This window comes from Salmo salar, chromosome 14, assembly GCF_965601325.2.
Source record: "Salmo salar chromosome 14, fSalSal1, whole genome shotgun sequence".
Classification (NCBI taxonomy): Eukaryota; Metazoa; Chordata; class Actinopteri; order Salmoniformes; family Salmonidae; genus Salmo; species Salmo salar.
Genome location: NC_138304.1, coordinates 69,206,907 through 69,224,539, shown reverse-complemented (window position 1 = coordinate 69,224,539; position 17,633 = coordinate 69,206,907). Strand labels below are relative to the sequence as shown.

The 17,633-nt window shown below is 42.4% G+C and overlaps 1 protein-coding gene across 8 annotated transcripts in view; it reads left to right on the top strand.

Annotated features, from left to right (window-relative positions):
• The window catches only part of ago4 (argonaute RISC component 4), a 40,189-nt gene that overhangs the window by 6,203 nt on the left and 16,353 nt on the right, over positions 1-17,633 (top strand). For 2 of the 8 annotated variants that reach the window (XM_014141961.3, XM_014141959.3), the window contains exons 1-9: positions 1,843-2,063; positions 2,468-2,588; positions 4,531-4,709; positions 5,209-5,345; positions 5,529-5,663; positions 9,182-9,269; positions 9,526-9,673; positions 10,075-10,194; positions 11,107-11,268. In XM_014141961.3, the coding sequence (XP_013997436.2) occupies positions 1,858-2,063; positions 2,468-2,588; positions 4,531-4,709; positions 5,209-5,345; positions 5,529-5,663; positions 9,182-9,269; positions 9,526-9,673; positions 10,075-10,194; positions 11,107-11,268 (1,296 nt within the window). In that variant the 5' untranslated portion in view covers positions 1,843-1,857. Of the gene's footprint in view, positions 1-1,842; positions 2,064-2,467; positions 2,589-4,530; positions 4,710-5,208; positions 5,346-5,528; positions 5,682-9,181; positions 9,270-9,525; positions 9,674-10,074; positions 10,195-11,106; positions 11,269-17,633 lie in introns of those variants that run through there. The other 6 variants (XM_014141957.3, XM_014141955.3, XM_014141960.3 and 3 more) reach the window with 5 other exon arrangements.

Sequence of the window (17,633 nt, the reverse complement as noted above, 5' to 3'; positions counted from 1 at the left end):
CACTACAATTACATTTATCTGATAGCGTTCTCCTTTGGTGCAGTGCAGCCACGGTAACCAATTGGCTTGGCTTTGAGATTGGCTTTGAGATTGGATTAAATCGCCTAATAATCACAGTGAAGCCGCATGCTCACATCGTGGCCATGTACAATGCATTCATTTGCATGGACAGTGGGCTTGATTGTCACGTGCACTACATATATTACTGCTGCAGGCTTGAACCCAAAGTTGAGGTACCATTGAGACACCCTCATTAGGGGGGGTGGCAGGGAGGTACGTGGTGTAGGTTTGGGGAGGGGTCCAAGAATTCCACACACTGACAACCCCTCTCAACCGCTCTGAGGCAGCAGCTGAGGGGGCTATATATAGAGCTGGTGCTGTTTTTGGTGAAAGTGGGTGAGTCAGGGTGACCCAACCTGACTGTTACACCCGCTGGGATCCCTCTTTCTGAACCTCACCTAAAGCACACACGTATAAACACATGCACACCATGCCGCCCCGGGGCTTTTGTTGCTCCCATGGCAGTAATTTACTGGGATATGGAGGATTAGGGAGGGGGGTGTTTAGGGGGGATGAGGGCATGCAGGGAGCGTGTTTTTCTAGGAAGCACAGAGAGGGTCCTGATTGCTCCCCCTTGGGCTTCACTTGCTAACTGGAGCATGGCGGTGCATCAGGTTCAGGACCCCCGCAGCCCCCTTGTTGTCAGTTGACAAAAGCAGTAAGCATCCTATTCCCTCTTACACCCAGCCTTCAATCATGAGAAGCTCAACTCTTCCCTTTCCCTCTCTACATGCGCTGCGTCTTGAATGTGTAGGCCTAAGAATTCTTTTACTTTTTTTTATATGTACCGAGTAGTTAGTTTAAATTGGATAGTTCCCCCTATTTTATCATCTATTATTTCCACACAAAGGCAAATTAAATGTAAGACACAATTATTAAATACAGTGGTGCATCACACTTCCAAACATCCACTCAAATAATTATTGTATTTTCATTGGCTGGATGAATTGCTCAGGACACATGCCTGTGAGTCAGTATTGGGGCTTGGTACATTAGGCCTACACATTTAACATTGGGATATACACAAAATGTATGAGCACATCTTGTATCAGACAGGAGTGCCGAGGCAGTGTTTGTCGAGTGTGTAACTGTAATCCCGACGGTCTCTGCGGACCCCCATCTGGCCCTGCTGCCGTCTGTCTCAGACACGCTGCTCTTTGTCTGGGGCGGGCCCTGTGCGTCAGACTATGGTCTGGCTGTAGTGGGGTGGGGGGCTGGGGCGGGCCGGCGCGTAATTGCGGGTCATTGTTTTGTCCTCCTCCTGTTGACCTATCTGGGTTGGAGGCCAGAGTGATGGATCAATCATAGTGTGGTTGTGGGTGGGTAGTTGTGACCTGTTGGAGTTCACGCGGGAAGCCGTGGCAAGGAGGCGATTGAACAGATTTCAGAAATTGATTGTGCAAATTGACCAACAATTCTACAATAAGGGCAAAAAAGAAACTGCAAACACATGCAGCAATTTTTGTTGGTCAGTTTGTATTAATTTCAGAGCGTCCTGTCGAAATAGCTTAGCTACCAACCAATAATTGCACCCACGGTGGTCAACATGCTGCTTAGCCTCATTGCCAAAACAAATTAATCTGAGACCAAAAAGCCTCTTAACTACTTACTTGTCCTTTCCTCTTAAAGTGTCATTTTAACAGGCTCTTATTCATTAGAGCACATCGTAGAAAAAGATTTTGCACCACAAACAAAAACGAGCATTTCAGGTTCGGGTTGCCCCTCACTGTTTCTGTTTTCTTCCGTTTTGGTACCTAGTGAATACGAACCAGCTGAAATGAATGTATCAATTAACAAATGTGTGTGTTTCTGTGTTTGGACCCCCCTATAGGCCCGCCGGCCCCCACCTCCCTCTTCCAGCCCCCGCGGAGGCCTGGCATGGGCACCGTGGGGAAGCCCATCCGCCTGCTGGCAAACCACTTCCAGGTGCAGATTCCCAAGATTGATGTCTATCATTACGATATCGACATCAAGCCTGAGAAACGGCCTCGGAGGGTCAACCGGTAAATACAACTGGACATTGAGGGGGAAAGAGAGACATTTCTCTCTTGAGGGGAGCTAGAAGGTGGAAATCAATTTTCATTGGAAGGAAGAGCGAGCAAGGTCTTGAGTTGATCATTTGAGAGTTTGTGTGTTTTGGTGGAGGCTTTTAGGAGAGTTGAGGGAATGGAAGTGTGTACTTGTTAGCAAAACGAGTCAAACTCAAGTGCGAGTTGTACTTGAAATTAAAAATGGGTTTTTAACGGCAGGGCGGGTGGGAAGTTGTTTATTTAAAAAATGTAACGTATTGGGAGGGACAGTGAAGACCAGAATATAGTACTGTAAGCAGTACTGTAAGCAGTACTGTAAGCAGTACAGTCTGTGTGAATGCGTTATCTGGCCAGCTCATGATTCTCCTGTCTCACAGAGAGGTGGTGGACACCATGGTTCGCCACTTCAAGATGCAGATCTTTGGTGATCGACAACCGGGCTACGACGGGAAGAGGAACATGTACACGGCCCATCCACTACCCATCGGGAGAGACAGGGTAAGCAATCGTCTTGACCACAATTGTACCTCTAGTTTTAGCGACGATGTAATGGTTTTTATCTCCATCCCAGCACCGCTGTCAGTTCTTGAAAGATTTTTGGGGATTTTCCTGCCGCGTCCTGAACCACTGGATCGATTTGCCCAAAACGCGATGTGCATTTGTTTATTCTAGGCCTTGACCAGTTTCTTTAGATATACTATCAGGTCCACAATTATTAAAGAATGATAAAAAAATACTTTATAAAATAAATATATTGTATGCTCCAAAAAAATACATATATTTTCTACTAATACATTACCCCATTGGAAACCGGTGGTTTGAATTGAAGAGGGTTCTCCAATTTCATAATTTTTTTTAGCAAAAGGCTCAGTGCCCTTATCCCTGCAAGGTTATAAATGATGTGGTTAACTGTATGGATAAAAGGCAATATTGTGCTGCCCTCTTCATTGACCTGTCAAAGGCTTTCCATACTGTTGATCAGTCACTGCTAATTCAGAGGGTTTCCTCAATTGGCTACATGTAACTGGTTTAAAAATGACCTGACAGATGGAACTAAATGTATATCTACTGACGGTGTTAGATCTGGTTTCCTGGATATTATGAAATGTGTCCCGCAGGGGGTGATTCTGGGTCCTGTACTTTTTACTGTTTACATTAACAATATTGAAAAATGTTCACCTGCGCCTTTATGCCGATAGTACTGTTGTGTATGCTATTGTCCCCAGGGTTGACCAGGCTTTATCTGAACTGAAGTCTGTCTTCATTGTATTACAGAAACTTTATTGACTTGAAATTAGTACTGAATGCAGGTAAAGCACCTAAAAAATAAATAAAAAGTCTGATTTAAGGATATGTACTTTGGATGGTGTCCATATTGATTGTGTCCCTGCTTACAAATATCTGGATAGATGAAAGCTGTCTTTTTAAAAAGCATATTGATGGGTTGGTTAAGAAGCTGCGAATAAAAATGGGCTTCTATAGAAATAGGTCCTGCCTCTTGCTAAATAGTAGAAAGCAGATTAATCGGTTGACGTTCCTATCGGTCCTGGACTATGACGACGACGACATCTACAGTATATTAAGGCAGCTGCCACTTCATTAAAGCCGTCAGATGCAGTTTATTATAGCGCACTGCGCTTTATTATGGGTGCTTGTTTCAGTTCTCATCACTGCATTCTATACCAGAAAGTTGGTTGGCTCACTTTTATGTCACGTAGGTTGGTACATTATGTTTTAATTTATAAAGCCCTTTTTCCAAAAAGTCCCACTGTACCTAACGTCATTACTAAACTTTAGACATACGAGTTACCACACTCGGTCTCAGGGATGGCTAACTCTGGAAATGTATTTGGCTTCTAAGGAGTTTTCTTGCACTTTTAAAAACTGTTCCAAAAAAACAAATCTTCAAACTGTTCTTAAGTTTGATGTTCTTGTGCCTCTAGGGTATTCAGAAAGCTGAGGACCATATTATTGATGAATGCATTTATTTTTTATGACCGTGTTTTTCTTTCTGCTATTTATATTTTGATGTGTGTATTTTCTCTAACGTGTGTAATTCAGGGCTCATCTGTAAGACACCTTGGTCTCAGTATGACACCCTGATAAAGTAAAGGTCAAATGAAAAAGGTGAGGTATTGAAAACAGGGGTGCCAATAGTTTTGACCCCTATCTTTTTGAGAGAAAAAAAGTACGTAAACAAATTTTATTTATCTGAGCAATTGTATTACTATAAAATAAAACTTTTCAAAACAAAACTGTGAATAAAAAAAGCACAGTATTTGTATTTATTTGAGTCATTTTTTTGCTCCTCTTTATCAAGGGTGCCAATAATTTTGGACCTGACGGTATAGCTCAGAGCACATCACAAATGTCTTTATTTGTGGCTTTCCTTGCCTTGTAACCATTCCCTAACACCCTGCCCTCTTTCTCTCTCCTTTAGGTGGATCTGGAGGTGACTCTACCGGGGGAGGGGAAGGACCAGACCTTCAAGGTGTCGCTGCAGTGGGTGTCAGTGGTGAGCCTGCAGATGCTCCTGGAGGCCCTGTCAGGCCACAATGAGGTCCCCGAGGACTCTGTTCAGGCCTTGGATGTCATCACCCGCCACCTGCCTTCCATGAGGTAAATGTTCCCACTATGTGGCTAACCTGCGATGTCGAAATTGGCTATTATGGGAACATTTATGGACACATTTGCTTGTTGGTTTAAGTTTAGGGTTAGACATATGAGGTACATGGCTTCTATAACTTGGCCCCATGACACATCTCTCTTCCTGTGGCGAAATACCAGTTGTTCATGGGTTCATTGCATTGTTATAGCTTGGTATCCTATATCAAATAGTCTTGCCCATATAAACAGTGAGTAACTTTATGGCCAGTTTCCACACAGTTCCAAATAAATAACTCTGTTCCTATGACCTAATTTCTTAAGAACATCAAGGAGACACTTTTAGAGGTGTAGAATAGTGTAACGGTATTTTTCCCAGAGGGAATTTCTGTTGTCATTCTGAGGGGTGAAGAGTGATCTCATCCAGAATAATCTTGTCTGTCATTTTTTGCTATATTGTGATCCCTCTAACTGAACCAGTTCTCTAACTGACTCTCCATGTGGATGTTTCCAGGTACACTCCAGTGGGGCGCTCCTTCTTCTCCCCTCCGGAGGGCTACTACCACCCACTGGGCGGAGGGAGGGAGGTGTGGTTCGGCTTCCATCAGTCGGTCCGTCCTGCCATGTGGAACATGATGCTCAACATCGATGGTAAGAGCCCTTTGTGTGTCTTTAGGTTAGCCTTAATTATCTGTAGTCAATACAATGACCTAATAATGTAAAAATCCCAGGCTATGTGTGTGTTTGTGTTGGAGTAATATAACGTGGATTGATGTTTGTTTTGGTCGTGAACCTTACATCTGTCTCGCTTTGTCCCCCCCCCCCCCCCCACAGTCTCCGCCACCGCTTTCTACCGTGCCCAGCCCGTGATCGAGTTCATGTGCGAGGTGCTGGACATCCAGAACATTAATGAGCAGACCAAGCCACTCACCGACTCCCAACGCGTCAAGTTCACCAAGGAGATCCGAGGTGGGTGGGGACCTGCAGGTCAGACCAATGTTTTTACCATGTTTCTACACACCAAGGCTGCATCTGAAATGGCACCCTATAAACGTGTTAGCTGACACTGTCACGAAACCAATGCGCACGCTTCAATGGGGCAGAAGTCTGTGTTGTGATTCTGGATGGCCAGATGGCTAGAAACAATGAGGGGAATTGTAGGTGGCTCGTTTCCTCTAGTTTTATTTTGTTCTTGATACCATGTCTTGTTTGATACCAAGTCTATGCTAATATGGCAAAACGTCGCTAGCCAGGAAACCAACAACTGTAACGATTGTATTTCAGACAACAAGTGCTCATTGTGCAAATGTATTTATGTTTTCAATTAATATTGGAGACAAAATATAGTTGACATGTTGTCAACAATCTAAGCCAACCCCTTCTGTTTTGCCCCATAGTTGCGCATGTGTCGGTTTTGTTGCTAAACAACCAACCATTCTCTTCACTATATAATGCACTACTTTTGAGCCCTGGTCAAAAGTAGTACACTACATAGGAAATAGGGTGACATTTCGGAGCCTTATTAGACGGCATCCACCCACCCAGACAACTGAACTGTACTACACTGTAGTGTACCTCAGGGTCTCGTGTCAAGTCCATTCCAATGCATGAAGTGAATTGAGAAACCAGTTTCAGAATTGTGAAAAGTCTTAACTGACAATAAATGACTCTTAAACTCGTATCTCTTGACTTGAATTTCAATGTATATGAATTGAAATGGAATTGACACCCATCTGTGCTGTACACCCATAATCTGAATCCTAACGTGAGATATGCGTGCTTGACTTGAACTTAGTGTAACTTTTGTGTAAATCAGGGATGGGCAACTTTGATGGGGGTGGGTACAACAAAATAACAGAACTCATCTTGAGGGGCCGCAGTGACTCGTGGGTCTGCGTAGCCACCCCACACTCACAGCACACACCCTGCGAGCAAAACATTCTAGCGGCCCCCTTCGTGACAGCGAAGAGAAAACAAAAACATGTTTTAAAGTTCATTTCCTGCTCGCAAGGGCTGTGCGGTATACCATATTTTACGATATACCGGTATTTGAATGTTTGGTTTGTTAAATGTGATACGTAGTGTGTAACGTCCATTTCTATAGTTTACTTCGCTACTTGAGTCATCTTTCTCCGCTCTTTCACGCCATGCCACTTTCCACACAGACCTAGCCCCGCCACTAGAGGAGCACATTTGTTGTTCCTCGACCACGAGACACTTGCGTTCAGTCTGCATGGTCAATTAAGCACATGCAACAATGTTGACGACAACAATGCTGTTTTCACTTTGCTTCCTAATATAAATCCACTAGCGTTCTATAATTACATTATTAGTTTGTTTCTTACATCTGCAAACTGCTAGTTTGTCTTAGCAAGTTGGGCCTAAAATGGGTTAGCCGCTAATGCTAATCGCTAGTTAGTTAGCTGGCTGAGGCAGAGGAAATGTACTTAGATATACAGCCTGATAATACCAGTGACGGTGTAGACCTGAATCAACATGTTTGTGCAACAGTATGTTAGAAGAATACGCAAAGAATTTATGTTAGCTTCATGAAGTAGCGAAGAGAGAACATTCAATGTAGCCGAAGATTATAGGATCACTTATCAACACTTTGGTTCTTCCATGTCACAATAACTCCTCCCTGGCATTTTAATTGAATGTCATGTCAAAAAACACTGTTCAAAGTTCCCACTATTATATTCTAACTAAGTAGAATTAGTATAATCATTATATTTCCATGATTTGAACACTTCACCCAAGTGTTTTGCTCGAAATCGCAAGTCAATTCGCAGTTGCAACAATTGGTTAAAAATAAGGCCAAGATTGTTTTCCCATGTCGTGCAGCCCTACGTGGAAATGTTTTTGTTTAATTCAATTTCAACAAGAATGGATAAAGACCCACTGAAATCACTTTAAATGTATGTGTTGCCACCCTAAGGTCACGCACTACTCATAAAGCAAATTTATAACTTGTATTTTTTTTCGTTTTACCTCTATGGGATCAATGTCCCCCCCACAGGACGGTTGAGCTATCGTGCGTATTGTGATTAGCATGAGGTTGTAAGTAACAAGAACATTTCCCAGGACATAGAGACATCTCATATGGGCAGAAAGCTTAAACTCTTGTTAATCTAACTGCACTGTCCAATTTACAGTAGCTATTAGTGAAATAATACCATGCTATTGTTTGAGGAGAGTGCACAGTTATGAACTTGAAAATGGATTAATAAACCAATTAGGCACATTCGGGCAGACTTGATACAACATTCTGAACAGCAATGCAATGGTTCATTGGATCAGTCTAAAACGTTGCACATACACTGCTGCCATCTAGTGGCCACAATCTAAATTCCTCCTAATCTGGAATAATACATTGTATAATCATGTAACACATGGAATCATGTATTAACCAAAAAGTGTTAAACAAATCAATATATTTGAGATTCTTCAAAGTAGCCACCCTTTGCCTTGATGACAGCTTTGCACACTCTTGGCATTCTGTCAACCAGATTCATGAAAGGTCCCCAAGACCACAGTGGCCTCCATCATTCTTAAATGTGAGAAGTTTGGAACCACCAAGACTCTTCCTATTTGTATTTTTTCATTTAACTAGGCAAGTCAATTAAGAACAAATTCTTATTTACAAAGGCCACTGTGGTCTTGGACCACTGTGGTCTTGGGGTACCCTTCCCCAGATCTTTGCCTCGACACATTCCTGTCTCGTAGTTCTGCGGACAATTCCTTCGACCTCATAGCTTGGTTTTTGCTCTGACATGCACTGTCAACTGTGGGACCTTATATAGACAGGTGTGTGCCTTTCCAAATCATGTCCAATCATTGGAATTTACCACAGGTGGACTCCAAGTTGTAGAAACATTTTAAGGATGATCAATGGAAACAGGATGCACCTGAACTTAATTTCGAGTCTCATAGCAAAGGGTCTGAATAGTTATGAAAATAAGGTGTTTCTCTTATTTTAAATAAATGTGCAAAAATGTTCATGGGGTGTTGTGTGTAGATTGATGAAATTGTTTTATTTAAGCAATTTTAGAATAAGGGTGTAACGTAACAAAGCGGAAACCGTCAAGGGGTCTGAATACTTTCTGAATTAACTGTGTATATATCTTTATATTGTGAAATTGTTCCACGGGCCTAAAAGGGGGGGCGCGGGCGCGCCAGTTGCTCATTCCTGGTGTAAATCATGCATTGCTGTGAATGGGTTTTCACTTATGCACAGCCATCTCAAGTAAGAGTTAGGCTATGTGAGAAGGCAAACCGTCACCTTATATAAGAGCAAACCACAGTCTTGTCAAAGATGATACTGTCTAAAATGATCTGCTAAAATGTTTTGAATTACAAAGATTTTCAATGATGCCCCAAAATGTCCGTTTCAAACTCCACTCGTAATATCTCCCTCCTCTTCTGTTTCTGGCCTATTTGTGATGTGCTCTTCTGGGTGTTTCTATGCGTATGTTTTTCGCTCTCAGGTCTGAAAGTCGAGGTCACCCACTGTGGTCAGATGAAGAGGAAATATCGCGTGTGCAATGTCACACGCCGCCCCGCCAGCCACCAAACGTAAGTGCTGCGCTAGTTGCTACACATTCCAGTTAGCGTCTTCCACATGTCCCTGCGGCCCTGGCCGCCCTACGCAAAGTTTCTCTTATGTATTTTTAATCAACCTATCCAAACATACAAACCGTATCTATCTCTTGATACAAGATCATGTTGATGCAAAACCGAAGACGAGATGCAGTGCTCTTTCCTTTTGCTCTTTTGTTTTATTAATACGGTGGATGAATATGTATCATGTCCTTGTCTGCCCATTGCTCAGGTTCCCCTTACAGCTGGAGAATGGCCAGGCCATGGAGTGTACAGTGGCTCAGTACTTCAAGCAGAAGTACAGCCTACAGCTAAAATACCCCCACCTGCCCTGCCTACAAGTGGGGCAGGAACAGAAGCACACCTACCTACCCCTGGAGGTAAGAGGGTGGCTGTAAAACACGCAGACACATACACACACACACACACACCACAAATGAAACCCCACCGTATGTATAGAATGCACTTATATTGCTGCAAGTGATGCTTCTCTCACTGTGGTCTTCCAAGCCTTCGTGGCTTTCTCAAAATTGCATGAAGGCAACACTCATTGCAACTATGCATTGTTGACCTGATGGGTAGGGGGGAAAAGGGGGTTTTGGACCTGGGCACGGTCAGACTTTAGTTTCCACCTTACTTCAGGTCATTAGGCACCAAATGGAAGAAAAGGGACTGAAACGTTAACGATTACCTGGACTTGTCCAATAGAAACAATCCTTTTCATGTTTCTCCATTACTTGAATACAGAGTTATTCAGTAACTATTCTCTGTCTGTATACAGGTTTGCAACATTGTGGCCGGGCAGCGCTGCATCAAGAAGCTGACAGATAACCAGACCTCCACTATGATCAAAGCTACAGCACGTTCTGCACCCGACAGGCAGGAAGAGATCAGCCGACTGGTGAGTGATTACTTTCCCCCTCGGTGGTGGGAGTGTGAACTGCAACACAAGAAGTGGAGTGCCGTTGTCCGACAGTACAGTATGGAACTGCATCTCTAATAGAAATCCCCAATCACACTCGTAGTTGACGTCATAGAGATGTTGGCTAGTTAAGCTCATGCCCAGAAACACGTCATAGGGGTAACTGTTATCTCGTGCCGAACTGCGCCTGTGCAGGCCGTCAAATCAAAGGCACTCCTTCGATATAAAGTAGATTTTTTTTTTACGAAAATGAAAACGTGTCAGTTTGCCACTTTCATGAGGTTGGAGTAATAACATGTTCAACTACTTGAAGTTTTGGCTCAAATCTAGATTGTGCCTTTTAAGTTTCGAGAAATGATTCCTTAGTTGTTCATTTTCAGTTTTCTCATTGACTTCTCAAACACCAAACCCTGGCCTGGTGTGTTTCGCAAGTGTTCCCAGAAGTCTTGTGACGTTGTGCCTCTGGGTTTAGAAACTTTGTGCCGTAGTCTGAGGCAGCCATTTGTTTTGTTTTTTTGCAAGGAAAATGCACTGTTGGGTCTCATGAGTGGTTGCAATATCAGTAAAGAAGTGTGGTTGTCCAGAAACGGTCTGCAGTCTTGAAACCCCAACATACATATCTCTTGCCTCATATGGCTTCCTTACTGAGTATTCCATGTCCACCCCCCCAAATATAATCTGGGCCGGGTTACTGTCAAGTAACTTTCTGCTTAAAGGCTTTATGAGTTAATTGATGATCTGCTATTGGTAACGGTCGATTGCGGTAGGAATCTAAATGATAGATTCACAGCAACAAAAATACTGTAGACACTAGCAGGAAAGCAATGTCTTCTCTGCCTGCCTAACCCCTTTCCTCCTTTCACACCATCTTTTCTCATGCCCCCCCCCCAGGTAAAAAGCAACAGCATGGTCGGCGGTCCCGACCCCTACCTGAAGGAGTTTGGCATTGTGGTGCACAACGACATGACTGAGGTGACGGGCCGAGTCCTCCCAGCGCCCATGCTGCAGTATGGGGGCCGGGTGAGTACCGACACTGGGCGGGACTGTGGCAGGGTGAGTACTGGGGCACTGGGCTGGGTCAATGTTTCATGGGAGGGATGGGCCATACGTGTGTGTGTGTGTGTGTGTGTGTGTACCTGTGTGTGAATGAAAAGGGTGAGTGGACTACTCAAGGGGAGGAGGATGAGACTTAATGCCACACAGCACATTTTAATTCAATTCAATAACCCTTACTGAGAAAAACGGTCTTCTGGCAAACACTTGTAAAAACCTTTGGCCAATTTGCCGCAAATATGCACCAAGCTCGTATTTTCACATGCAAACAGTTGCAACTTGTGAATTTTTGGCAAACAATTCTAGGGAACTTGTGGCGAACATTCAACTTTTTGCTGCAAACTTGGTATGCTAATTAGATCAGGTTTTTGGTTACTGTGTTAACATTAAACTGTATCTACATAAACCAAATCACATATAGGTCTAACTTTAAATTAACTTGCTTCTCACAGAGAACTGAACTCAACATACTTAATATACTAGACAATGTCTTAGGAGAAAGAAATAAATCATCATGCTAATGAAGAAAATAGCTAATTGTTTAATCTTTTTATGTAGCTACATTTACATGAGAGAAATGTGAACACTGGGAATGTTGACCTTAGGCTTTTTAAAGGGGCAACTACAGAATTTACATGAGCCAAGTGATAACTCAATATCTTTCAACCAATGCAAGTTTAAATTATAATGAACACAATTTAAATACATTTAAAGAACTAAATCAAAACCAGTTCAGAACTATTGCCTTTTTGAGTGAACTTTGGAGATTACTGAAAACATTTTCTATTTTGGCATCTTAAGGTAGACTGAGGCTAATGGTTGGGTTTAGCTTTGGAAAAACGGGTTCAGCTGTGACAAAATTGGCTTGATGTTGCAATGCTTCTCAACAATGTTTCTGTCTTGTATAAATGTTATAAAAAGAAACATTGTAACTAGCATAAACTGGGATTTAGGCCTACTAAATCTACCATTACATGTGTGGCCAACTGTTCCTCGAGATCCACAGTATATAAGATTTTTCTCCAGCCAAGCCTCAATACAACTGATTAAAACTAATCAATTAATTATGATATTCAATCTAGACTGGGGACTTGATCATTTAAGAGACAGCTGTCTACTAGTTGTCTTCTCCCTGACTCAGGTGTGTATAAGACTTGGGTGGAAGATGAGCAACAAAAGCAGTTCATATTATTTGTCCAAAATGAATTATTGCCTTGAAGAAGCCTTGACCTGGTGCACACATGCATTGAGTCTACAAAACATTAAGAACGTTCCTAATATTCATTGGGGCATGGACTCCACAAGGTGTCGAAAGCGTTGACTCCAACATGGGCCAGCAAGTTGGCTGGATGTCTTTTGGGTGGTGGACCATTCTTGATACAAACGGTAAACTGTTGAGTGTGAAAAACTCAGCAGCGTTGCAGTTCTTGACACAAACCGGTGCTCCTGGCACCTACTACCATACCCCGTTCAAAAGCACTTCAATATTTTGTCTCGCCCATTCACCCTCCGAATGGCACACATACACAATCCATGTCTCAATTGTCTTGAGGCTTAAAAATCCTTATTTAACCTGCCTCATCCCTTTCACTCTATCCCGTAAAACATGACACTGCTAACTAGGCATCAATTAGCTAGCACATTTCATGTTTAATGAAGTTGGACTCATTCCAGACCACTTTGGTCAGTAGCTTGGTTTGCATTTACCAGCAGATTTTCCAAATCCCCCAGATTGGTCGTCAACGGTTACTGGTCTTGGAACTCATGTGTTCCCCAGAAACGGCTTCTGGTGAACTGTTTGCAACTAGCAGCAATACATATTGTTGCCACAGGTTTGCCACCGATTCAAATAGAATCTTGAGAGAATTGTTGGCCAGAAGAAAAAAAACTCTGACGAGCTGTTTGCCAATAGTGGCAATAAATATTATTATTGCCAGAGGTTTGCTGCGGATTTACCACAAACTTATGGCAACATTTTGCGGCACACTATTTAGTTTGCCTCAAATTTGCCACCAACTTCCGTGAAGTTGCCGCAACAAATTCCTTCCTACATCCCTCAAGGGCATTTATTATTGTGTGTTTGTGTGTGTGTGTGTGTGTGTGTGTGTGGTACCAGTCATAAGTTTGGACATACAGTTGAAGTCGGAAGTTTACATATACCTTAGCCAAATACATTTAAACTCCGTTTTTCACAATTCCTGACATTTAATCCTTGTAAAAAAAATCCCTGTTTTAGGTCAGTTAGGATCACCACTTTATTTTAAGAATGTGAAATGTCAGAATAATAGTAGAGTGATTTATTTCAGCTTTTATTTCTTTCATCACATTCCCAGTGGGTCAGAAGTTTACATTCACTCAATTAGTACTTGGTAGCATTGCCTTTAAATTGTTTAACCTGGGTCAAATGTTTCGGGTTGCCTTCCACAAGCTTCCCACAATAAGTTGGGTGAATTTTCGCCCGTTCCTCCTGACAGAGCTGGTGTAACTGAGTCAGGTTTGTAGGCCTCCTTACTCGCACACGCTTTTCCCGTTCTGCCCACAAATTTTCTATAGGAGTGAGGTCAGGGCTTGTGATGGCCATTCCAATACCTTGACTTTGTTGTCCTTAAGCCATTTTGCCACAACTTTGGAAGTATGTTTCGGGTCATTGTCCATTTGCGACCTAGCTCTAACTTCCCGACTGATGTCTTGAGATGTTGCTTCAATATATCCACACAATTTTCCTTCCTCATGTTGTTATCTATTTTGTGAAGTGCACCAGTCCCTTCTGCAGCAAAGCATGATGCTGCCACCCTGGTGCTTCACGGTTGGGATGGTGTTCTTCGGCTTGCAAGCCTCCCCCTTTTTCCTCCAAAGATAACGATGGTTATTATGGCCAAACAGTTCTATTTTTGTTTCATCAGACCAGAGGACATTTCTCCAAAAAGTACGATCTTTGTCCCCATGTGCAGTTGCAAACCATAGTCTGGCTTTTTTATGGCGGTTTTGGAGCAGTAGCTTTTTCCTTGCTGAGCGGCCTTTCAGGTTATGTAGATATAGGACTCGTTTTACTGTGGATATAGATACTTTTGTACCTGTTTCCTCCAGCATCTTCACAAGGTCCTTTGCTGTTGTTCTGGGATTGATTTGCACTTTTCGCACCGAAGTACGTTCATCTCCAGGAGACAAAACGCATCTCCTTCCTGAGTTGTGTGACGGCTGCGTGGTCCCACGGTGTTTATACTTGCGTACTATTGCTTGTACAGATGAATGTGGTACCTTCAGACATTTGGAAATTGCTCCCAAGGATGAACCAGACTTGTGGAGGTCTACAATGTTTTTCTGAGGTCTTGGCTGATTTCTTTTGATTTTCCCCATGATGTCAAGCAAAGAGGCACTGAGTTTGAAGGTAGGCCTTGAAATACATCCACAGGTACACCTTCAATTGACTCAAATGATGTCAATTAGCCTATCAGAAGCTTCTAGAGCCATGACATAATTTTCTGGAATTTTCCAAGCTGTTTAAAGGCACAGTCAACTTAGTGTATGTAAACTTCTGACCCACTGGAATTGTGATGCAGTGAATAAGTGAAATAATCTGTCTGTAAACAATTGTTGGGAAAATTACTTTTCATGCACGAAGTAGATGTCCTAACCGACATGCCAAAACTATTGTTTGTTAACAAGAAATTTGTGGGGTGGTTGAAAACGAGTTTTAATGACTTAAACTTCCGACTTCAACTGTACCTACTCATTCAAGGATTTCTTTATTTTTACTATTTTCTACATTGTAGAATAATAGTGAAGACAAACTATGTAGTGACCAATAAAGTGTTAAAGAAATGAAAATATATTAGATTCTTCAAAATGTTTTATTTAACCTTTTATTTAACTAGGTAAGTCAGTTAACCTCTCTTGGGCAGGTGGGACGCTAGCCTCCAATACTGCCGGTGAATCAGCACTACAATTTACAAAAATACTCATCATAAACGTTGATAAAATATTAAACTGTTATTCAAAGAATTATAGATTAACATCTCCTTAATGCAACCGCTGTGACAGATTTCAAAAAAGCTTCACGGGGAAAGCTCACTTTGCAATAATCTCAGTACTGCACTCAGAAAAAGACATCAAGCAATACAGATACCCACCATTTTGGAGTCATCTAAAATCATAAATAGCATTAGAAATATTCACTTACCTTTGATCTTCATCAGAAGGCACTTCCAGGGATCCCAGGTCCACAATAAATGTTGTTTTGTTCGATAAAGTCCATAATCTATGTCCAAATACCTCGTTGTTTGCGCGTTCAGTAAGCTACTCCAAGTGTAGGAAGCGTGGCCAAAATGTCACGACAAAAAGTCTAAAAAAGTTATATTTACGTTCGTTCAAACGTTGTTTAGCATCAATCTTTGTGCCTTTTTAACTTAGGACTTCAGTAATATTCCAACTGGACGATTCCAATGTTTTGGAACACAGCTACCCCTCACGTCAACGCGCGCCAATGAACTCATGTGCTTTCCTGAGTCAACAACTTCCAACTTCCTTTGTTCGCTCTCTGTTCACCATAGACGCCTCAAACAACTTTCTAAAGACTGTTGACATCTAGTGGAAGCCTTAGGAAGTGCAAAATGAACCCTAAGTCACTGTGTTAGATAGGCAATGACTTGAAAAGACTACAAGAACCAGATTTCCCACTTCCTGGTTGGATATTTCTCTGGGTTTTGCCTGCTATATGAGTTCTGTTATACTCAGACATCATTCAAACAGTTTTAGAAATGTCAGAGTGTTTTCTATCCAAATATAATATGCATATTCTAGTTCCTGGGCCCGAGTAGTAGGCCGTTTAATTTGGGTATGTTTTTCATCCGGCCGTGAAAATACTGCCCCCTACCCAAGAGGTTAAGAACAAATTCTTATTTACAATGACGGCCTAGGAACTGCCTTGTTCAGGGGCAGAATTACAGATTTTTACCTTGTCAGCTCGGGGATTCGATCTAGCAACCTTTCGTTTACTGCCCCAACGCTCTAACCACTAGGCTACCTGCCGCCCCCTTTGTAGCCACCCTTTGCCTTGATGACAGCTTTGCACACTCTTTGCATTCTCTCAACCAGCTTCACGAGTTAGTCACCTGGAATACATTTCAATTAACAGGTGTGCCCTGTTAAAAGTTAATTTGTGGAATTTATTTCCTTTTTAATACTTTTTAGCCAATCAGTTGTGTTGTGACAAGGTAGGGGTGGTATACAGAAGAAAGCCCTATTTGGTAAAAGACCAAGTCCATATTATAGCAAGAACAGCTCAAATAAGCAAAGAGAATGACAGTCCATCATTGCTTTAAGACAAAGGTCAGTCAACACGGAACATTTCAACATTTTAAACGTTTCTTCCACTGCAGTCGCAAAAACCATCAAGCGCTATGATGAAACTGTCTCTCATGAGGACCGCCACAGGAAAGGAAGACCGAGTTACCTCTGCTGCAGAGGATAAGTTCATTAGAGTTACCAGCCTCAGTAATTGCATCCCAAATAAATGCTTCACAGAGTTCGAGCAACAAACACATCTCAACATCAACTGTTCAGAGGAGACTATGTCAGTAAGTCCTTCGTGGTCAAAATTGCTGCAAGTAAAACACTACTTAAAGGACACCAATGAGAAGGGACTTGCTTGGGCCAAAAAACACGGGCACTGGACATTCGACCAATGGAAATCTGCCCTTTGGCGTGAGTCCAAATTTGAAATTTTGGGTTCCAATCTCCGTGTCTTTGTGAAACACAGAATATGTGAACGGATGACCTCTGCATGTGTGGTTCCCACCGTGAAGCATGGAGGAGGTGTGATAGTTTCGGGGTGCTTTGCTGGTGACACTGTCATGATTTATTTAGAATTCAAGGCACACTTAACCAGCATGGCTACCACATAATTCTGCAGCGATACGCCATCCCATCTGGTTTGTGCTTAGTCCCACTATCATTTGTTTTTCAACAGGACAATGACCCAACACACTTCCAGGCTGTGTAAAAGGCTATTTGACCAAGAAGAAGAGTAATGGAGTGCTGCATCAGATAACTTGGCCTCCACATTCACCCGACCTCAACCCAATTGAGATGGTTTGGGATGAGTTGAACTGCAGAATGAAGGAAAAGCAGTCAACAAGTGCTCAGCATATGAGGGAACTCCAAGACTGTTGGAAAAGCATTCCAGGTTAAGCTGGTTAAGAGAGAGCCAAGTGTGTGCAAAGCTGTCATCAAGGCAAAGAGTTGCTACTTTGAAGAATATAAAATATACTATGATTTGTTCACTATATTCTTACTATTTTCTACATTGAAAAAGTGGGTGTGGACACACCCTTGAAAGAGTGGGTGTGTCCAGACTTTTGATTGGT